At 41.6% G+C, this 8,317-nt stretch overlaps 1 protein-coding gene across 1 annotated transcript in view; it reads left to right on the top strand.

The window, feature by feature from the left end:
- The first annotated feature begins 358 nt into the window (after positions 1 to 358).
- Positions 359 to 8,317, top strand: part of Msn (moesin) — a 28,945-nt gene continuing 20,986 nt past the window's right edge. Inside the window, exons 1-2 of the mRNA XM_015501657.2 lie at positions 359 to 430; positions 7,141 to 7,209. Coding sequence (XP_015357143.2) covers positions 359 to 430; positions 7,141 to 7,209 — 141 coding nt within the window. The remainder of the gene's footprint in view (positions 431 to 7,140; positions 7,210 to 8,317) is intronic.

The raw sequence follows: 8,317 nt of genomic DNA, 5'->3' as shown, positions 1-8,317 counted from the left end.
GTTGTGTTTAACTTGGGAGAGCTATTTATCAATCACTGTAGTTCTTTACTTGCTGTGTTTCCCTTTGATAGCCCATAAGAGGTTCAGGAAGCTATAATCCATGCCATGGGCTCCCAAATTTGGTTGGGTCTTAGAATTATCTGAGACTTTTAACTTCTGATGCCTGGACCCTGTTTCTAACCCAGTAAATCAGAATCTTTATGCATGAGGCCAAGGAATCTGTATTTATAATTTTGCCCTGGGTAATTCTGATGAGCCATTCTGCAACTCGGTCTGTGATCTCTGGGTTACCAACCAAGGGAGTTGGAAGTCCTGGTGGGTTGTGTTGAGGGATGGGGGCTTGTGTATATTCTGGGACATGACTGAAGAAAATGGACAGGCAGAGTCCAGAATAATGAAAGAAGATCAAGCAGCCTTTGAAAAGCATAAGGTAACATAAGTACTCTGCTGTGTTTTGCTCCCCATGTGACTCTGCTTCTTTCTGGGTGGTGGGGAGATCCCTATCCCTCCCAAGAGAGAAAGCATTTAAAATAACTTAGGGGTATGTGTGTGCATCTAACTATTGTTCGTGGTTTCACATTGTCTAAGCCAACTTGAAATGTAATTACATTTTAGAGTTTACCCCTAAAGGAAAAGAGTCCTTTATGCTAGAATGGCTCTTTGGAGGTTTTCTCAGGCAGCTCCTAGTCTTCTATAGTCAAATGAATTTTTGTTTTAAATCATCTCTGACATCTAGGATATTTGTAACAAAATGGCTAAAAGAGGAAGAGTTAATTATCACATTCTATTCATGATGTGCCAAGTACTTTCATGTCTATTTTTTAAGATAAATTGTTCAATGACCCTGTAGTGAGATTGACATTATTAGACCCACTTTATACATTAGGAAACCAAGTTTTGTTGTTTTCAAATAACAACAAAACCCAACAACAACCTCAACCTCAACAAACCCCAGATCTCAAGCATATCAGACAAGTGCTCTACTACACCAGTCCTAGAAACTGAATTTTAGAAAGAGAAAGGTCAAATAGACTCCAAAGCCTCTTTCTGTTATATCATACTTTGCCTCTGAAAGAGCTGAGACCATTATTTCTTGGAAAAGGACTTCAATTTGGGGGGTTTCCCAGGTACCATGTTTGGATACCAGCTCACCAGCAAGGTAAGTAGGAAGCCAAACTTAGCGTAGTCTTTGGTTGAAAACAGAGCTTTTGTAAAAATTTTGTTTTGCTGTTTCTTCTGGTACTGGAGATTAAACCAAATCCTTGCACATGCCAGGCAGGGATTCTACCTGTGAGCTTTTAATTTTTATTATGAGACAGAGTCTCACTTTTTGGCTAGGCTGACCTCAAACTTGTGGCCCTTCTGCCTCAGCCTCCCAAGTAGCTGGGATTGTAGGCATGCCTGGTTTAAATGATTTTTTTTTGACTAAGTTAAGAAGCTACCTCCTTCCCCTGCATAGTTGACTGATTGTGGCTTCAACTTTTTTAACAGAAGACAGGGTAGGATTCCCATGAGCAATTGATGGAACCGAAGCCAGGTCCTGGATCAGCTCCAGTGTGCTCGAGAGATGTAATGCTGGAGGTTGCTGGGGTATGCGCCTGAGCAGGGGAAATAGAGCCCTCTTCTGGTGCCCTGGGCAGAACTGTCATCTTTAGGGATCCAAAAATGGTCTGTGTCTCCAGTCTACCAATACTTCCTGTAAAACATGCAAGCAGGAAGCTGGGTCAAGCAGGAAACTGACGTGAGAGAGTAAAGCCCAGCTGGGTGTGGTCCCAGAGTAGTTTTGCCTATTTGGAGACTTTATTAATGGTGGACCTGCTTCCTTTGTATTTCAGCACCTTAAAAATTTTATGTGAATTGAAGGAATCCATTCTTGGCTGCACTGATAAAGACATTTTCCTGAAATTCTCTGCCTCTTTCCTTCCATGTTGTTATAAAAGACTGAGCTTCCCTATAATGTATGATGGTGAATGTCTCAGCCTGAAAGTTAAGCCTGTCCTCTGTTGGAAGCTAGACTTCGAAGCAGTGCCAGCTTAGAATTTTTCAGAGAAGTAAGCTGATCCAGCCTCTTCTACATAAGTCTTTCCAGATCTGCAGTAGTGCACATGAATTGTCTACTGTGTTCTAAGAGCCAGGGTGGCACTATAGCTTATTAAATAGGCTATTCAGTCAAGAATCAGGTTTTCAATCCATGCTCGCATAATACTTATAAGCTGTGTGACCCTGAGCCAGTGCCTCCCCTTCTCTGGAGCTAAGTGTCCCCAGCAGTATTTTGTGGGCTTTGAATCACATGATCTCTGAGGTCCCTTTCAGATCTGAGTTTGGGATTCTGAAATGTTTATTGTCTTGGAAAACCAGAGATGAGAAGTTCAGAAGGGAGAAGTCAAATGATAGGGTGAGTGGATTAAAACCATGAAGAAGTATAAAGAGGAGGAATGGCTATGCTAAGTAAGGACATGGCCCAGCAGCCCATGTGCCTGGGAAGGAGATTTGTGATAAGGTGAGGCAGTTTGCTCTTAGGGACTTATTTTTGTCTTGGGTGAGCTGCTTATGATAGTGAGACCTGGAGTAAGGTGTAGATAGTAAGGATCTTTTTTCTTTCCTATTACATATGGACAGAAAAACGGGGCGGGGGGGGTGCAAAAGATCATGTAATTAAGTCTGGGTTGATGGAAGCTTCAGCTTGCTAAAATGACATCACCATTACTGATTTTTTTCAGCCTTGTCCTCTGCCCTGAGCTCCCTTCTCATAGTGATAAGGTAGTTATGCTCTCATGGCTAAGATGGGTTAATACCTCACACATGATAATTAGAAGATAACACTCAATCTCCAGTATGTTCTTGTCTCTCAGTTGGAATGGTTCTTGGGGAACTTTTGGAGGTCAGGGCTGGGGCAAAGCAAATGAAAGAGTCCCTTGTCTCCCATGCCTTCTGGAGCAGTTGGAGTGGTTAAAGAACTAATGCTGACCCATTAAGGTATGGGTGTGGGTCGGTTTGCATAGGTTTTCTTTTTTAGAAACTACTGGAAAAAGGAACAGGCACAGGAAAAGGTTAACCCCAGGCAGGTTTTGCCAGATATATTAAAGATCTGGAAATGAGCATGAAGAGGTCAGAGCAGATAACTGTACCAGGTACTAATTCTTGAGGGTTGGAAGAGGCTGAATTGCTAGAAAGTGAGTCAGTGGAGGAGGAGGAGATGAGGATGAGGAGGGGGAGGAGGGGGAAGGAGGAAGACTAGAGGGAACAGGAAGAGAAGGAGGAGAATGGCTCCTAAGCTAAAGATTCAGAGTGACTCTTATTTTTCCCCTTATGGAAAATAGCTGCTTGAGGCAGTGCTGTCATCCCAAGAAGCAAGACAGACCAGGCCCCTAGCCTGGCCTACCCTGGCGCACAGCACAGGCAGCAGGAAATTGTGGGTTCTGGAACTAAAATAGTAGGGATTTGCCTCCAGGCTGATGAAGGAGTTTGGGTGACATAGTGGTGACTACTCTGGCCAGGAAACAGATTGGATTTCTAGCATTGCCCTGGTAGGGCTTGTCCTTTCTCTTGCTTCCTTTCCCCCAAATTATAATTGCCTTCTTCTTCACACTATCAGCCCCACCGAAAGCCTAGAGGGAGTGGGCACTAGGCGAGAATGGGGAGATGGCAGGTGGGAGGTGAGGTCATTGAGCTCAGACCAAACTGGGCTGACTCACAATTTCTGCCCCAGCAAGGCAAGGGGGCCTTCCCAAGTAGTGTTTCCCAGATGTACCCAGGCTTCCTATGCCAAGAGTGTTTGGGCCAAGGCCAAAATAGTTGCCAAGGCAGTGTCTAGAGACAGCAGTGAAATCAGCATGACTAGAGAGGTGGGTGGAGTTGTGGAAGGAGCTCCAGGAATGTCCAGAAGACCCGCCTCCACCAACTGCTGTCTGAGTAAATGTGACTTTAGTGATGTTAAGTCATACTGTGGGTGATATGGCTGGCATATAGTTGGCAGACAGTAAGTGTTCATTTCTATTCTTTGTCACCTGCATCTGTGCACTTTGGTTATTTATCTATGAAGTAGGGCCAGTAATGCTTATCCCTTCTGCCTAGGAGCGCCATGTATTAGGCTAGTTACTTGTGATTTTTTGACTCTCTCTGTTTTCCCATCTGTTTCTTTCAAACTTCTCTCCAGAAAAGAGTCACATTGTAGTTCAGTGACAGTAGGAAAACCATCACCAGAACTCCTCTATCACCTGGGTGTTCCTGGCTATAGTGAAATACAGTCCCTTATGTGAAGCTGGCCAGGCCTATATAACAAAGCATTTTAACTGCTGCTGCCAAGGAAGAGTTAGCATTTGATTTGATTATTTTTGTTTCTCAGGTCAGCCAATCAGGTACATGGGAGAGATCCCAGTTAGTTAAAGCCTTGGATGGTGGACCACCAAGATGGGTTTGTTAGTACTCAGAGAAGAGCTTGGTGTGGGAAGTGTCTATGTTCAATTGTTCAATAAATAACAATAGGTTTATTGTTCTTGGACTAGAGGTGGGAGGGCTAGTGTGTGTGAAAGGATGACACCCCCCCAATAAACACCCAGACATTTTTTGTTTCTTAAACCCTTAATGTTCTCCATAGACACAATATTTTACCTCATACTGTGCCTAGATCCTCAATCCCAGCTTAGGCAGGAGTTTAACTGTATTAGAGTTCTCTGCTGGGGACTACATATTAAAATGCTACTCCTCCCAGGTTAGCACCTCTACTCCTGCCAAGCCAAGGGGCTGCCTGTGAAATTTCTGACAAATTCAGAGGTTTCATTTTCCGGTTTTTGCCTCCCAAACTAGACCACACTCTTCTCAGTGAGAGAGCAGATACCAGACTTAAAAGGAGGGCAGTGGGTACCCACAAATGTGAGTATCCATTGGGCCCTGTGTGGCAGTGGGTCTGCGCTTACAGCTCATCTTGTACATTTGGGTCCCAGAGATCAGAACTCCTAAACTACCCCTCAACTTCAGGACCCAGTTATGTTATTACCCTTATTCTCTCCCACCCCACATCCTTTTTTTGGGGGGGGGGGTTACTGGGGATTGAACCCAGGGGCACTTAACCACTGAGCCACATCCCCAGCCCTTTTTTATATTTTATTAGAGACAGGGTCTCACTGACTTGCTTAAGGCCTCGCTAAGTTGCTGAGGCTGGGTTTGAACTTGCGATCCTCCTGCCTCAGCCTCCTGAGCTTCTGGGATTACAGGCATGTACCACTGTGCCTGGCTTCTCACCCCAATTCTGACACAGAGAAAGCAGGAGAACACAAACCCATGGCCTCATCCTTATGACTCAAATTTTCTTTTGAGTTAAGTGTAGCAAGAATGGAAGTTCCTTTGTATTTGTTGTTTTTTTTAATGTCTCCATAATGAAGATCAGAAACCTCAGGCTTCAATCATTAGAGAAGCTCCACAGGAGTGACAGAAACCCTGAGCAGAATTCAGGAGAAACTCATTTTAGTTGGGTTTCATATGGACAGCTTCAGATTTTAGGAGATCCCTTGTTCCAGGTTGATGTCTGTCTAGGAGGGAGGAAGCATGGCCAACAAAGGCCTCTCTGGCATGCTTATTCCTAATGAATTTATTTAAGAAACATTTCCTTAACAAATATCTGAGAACCTCCTAAGGACTAGTAGTAAGCCTCACCCTTTGTCAGATTGACATGACCTTCAATTGACAAGATTTGCAAGAGATGCTGCCATACTTCCTTGAAAATTCTTTTCAATAGTTTGAACTAAAGGGAACTCCTAGGTTGTGGAAAGTTTCCCTGGAGTTTTACCTCTTTCCTCAGTTTCCTCCCTACTTTCTTCTAAAAATCCCAGTTTTTATTTTATCAGATTTTTTTCAGAACCTCTAGCCTAGCTGGCTATAGTGACAGGATTAAGATCCAGCTTTTTAGCAAAGTAGCTTTCTAGCAAAGTCTTCAAGACCTTCCATCTGCCTCCCCAGCTTCTTTGTTCACTCTTTATTGTGAAAGCCTCCTTCATCCTGGAATAAATCTACATACTTGGTTCTAAACAGGTCCTCTGTGTCCCTGCTTTCATCTAGGCCATTGCACATATTGGTTTCTCTACCTGGGATACTTGAGTACTCTTTACTCCTACAGTCTCCCTTTTTGAAAAAATCCAGCTTGTCTTTAGAGACTGGTACAAATACCACTTTGAACTCAGATTCTATTTCCACAAAAGTTTTTTCTGTTCTTCTGGTTTGACACTTCTTAGAGCCTCCCTTGTACATTTTTAGTTTTATCGTTACTCATCAAGTACTTTGAGGGCAGGGAATTGTTCTACGTCTCTACTGTAACCACAGTTTTCCTTAAACATTGTGTTCCATCTTTTGAGTAAATTAAAATAAATGTGTAGGAAGAACTTTAACCTGAAATCCTTGAACCTCCATGGGAATCATGGATAGAGTTTATAATGAGAAGGATCTCTGAAATTGGATGGAGGAAAAATGTATACAGTTGGCACTCTAAATATGTGGATTCTCATACATAGATCAACCAATTGTGGACTGAAAATATTTGGGAAAAATTGAGTCAATACTGAACATGTATAGACTTTTTTCTTGTTGTTATTGTCTAGGTAATATATGTATAACAACTATTGACATATCTTTTACATAGTATTAGGTGCTATATGTAAACTAGAGAGGATTTAAAGTATACAGGAGGATGTGCATAGGTTATATGCAAAACTATGCTGTTTTATGTAAGGAACTTAAGCATCCATAGAACTTGATATCTGTGGTGGGTCCTGGAACTGATCCCACATATATATTGAGAAACTGTCTTTGTTTTTACTGTCTTTGTTTTCACTAACCTCTAACTTATAATTCATCTTATTTTCCAATTAAGAATGTAGGCAAAAACAAAAAAACAAAAAAAATGCACCAGAAGTAAATGTCCCTATGATTTTCTCACCATTGGGAATGTAAAATAGTTTTATGTCATCATTTAATCATTATAGATTTCTCAAAGTAACATTTATACTCATGAATTTGAAATTATGATAGTAATAATTTATTAATAAGACTCAGTTCTAGGTAATTAACATAATAAATAAACATACATTATCAAATTTTGATTATCTTTAAAATAATTGACCTCCTTATATTTACTTTATTTCATGCATTTACATATATTCTAAGAAGGGGGTCCATGGACTTCACCACATTAGCAAGATTGATACATGGCATGAAAAGGTAGAGATGTAAATTTTCTCAATCTCTCTATGTGTGTACTGTTATGTCTGTCTATGTGTTGTACCCCTCAGTTGCTACCTATTCATATAACCGATATTTTGTGAGTACCCACTGAGTCTTGGGTACTAGAGAGGTAATTCTAAGTTTTATACAAACTTTAAGGTCAGAATGAAGTCCTGTGTACTAGAAAGCCCACTGTCTCCATTCCACTCTCTCCTGTCCCCCCTGTCATTGGTGTTTTGAGGTCACCCCTGACCCAGCTCAAGGGTGATATGAGGCTAGATACAGCATGGTGCCCCCGAAACTCCAGTCCACTTGATCTTATTCCTGCTGCTTTATGAGGGTCCATTCTATTGGAGTCACTGAATTGGCAGGAAGCCTAGGGTAACACCAAGTCAAGATGGCCAACCTTGCTTTACTCCCACGTGGTACTTACTTACTTGTTCCTGCCTTCAGGGCCTTTCCTGTCCCATTGTCAATCCTGAAATAGATTTCCTCCCTGGATCTCTGGTGAGATTTATTTACAAAGTTGTTCCCCCAGCAGGGCCTGATCTTCAACAGACTTGTTTAACCAGCAAAATGGTTGCTGGCCCCCTCTTCCTGGCTACCTGACCCTTGTGCTCAGGAAAGGCTCAGAGGTTGAAAGACTATTAAAGCTTTATGTCTTACCCACTATGTGGGGATTTACTTCTTTGAGAATATAGAGCTCTAGATTTAGTCTTTCCCTCAGTAGTATAAGTAGTATGGCACCAACCTAGAAAATTAGATTTTGTGTGTGTGTGTTTTTAAAAAAGAAAGCACCCAATCACATCACTACTCAAAAAATACCCCTGACTAACATTTGGACATTATTTCAATCATCTCTGTGTGTGTGTGTGTGTGTGTGTGTGTGTGTGTGTGTGTGTGTATGTGTGTATATGTGTGTATATATTACGCAGTTGATTTATTGAAATGTATTATATGAAATCTTATTTATACTTATATAATATAACTAAAGTATCTTCTCTGGGCATGAAATAGTCTTTGTAAAGATTTTATATGAGTATATAATAAGCCATCTTGTGGCTGCCCCATATAGTTTACTTAAGCAAAATGTCTGATAATTAAA

The sequence above is a fragment of the Marmota marmota genome, unplaced genomic scaffold, assembly GCF_001458135.2.
Source record: "Marmota marmota marmota unplaced genomic scaffold, marMar, whole genome shotgun sequence".
NCBI lineage: Eukaryota > Metazoa > Chordata > Mammalia > Rodentia > Sciuridae > Marmota > Marmota marmota.
The sequence above is the reverse complement of the archived record's forward strand: the minus strand, read 5'-3'. Positions and strand labels throughout refer to the sequence as shown.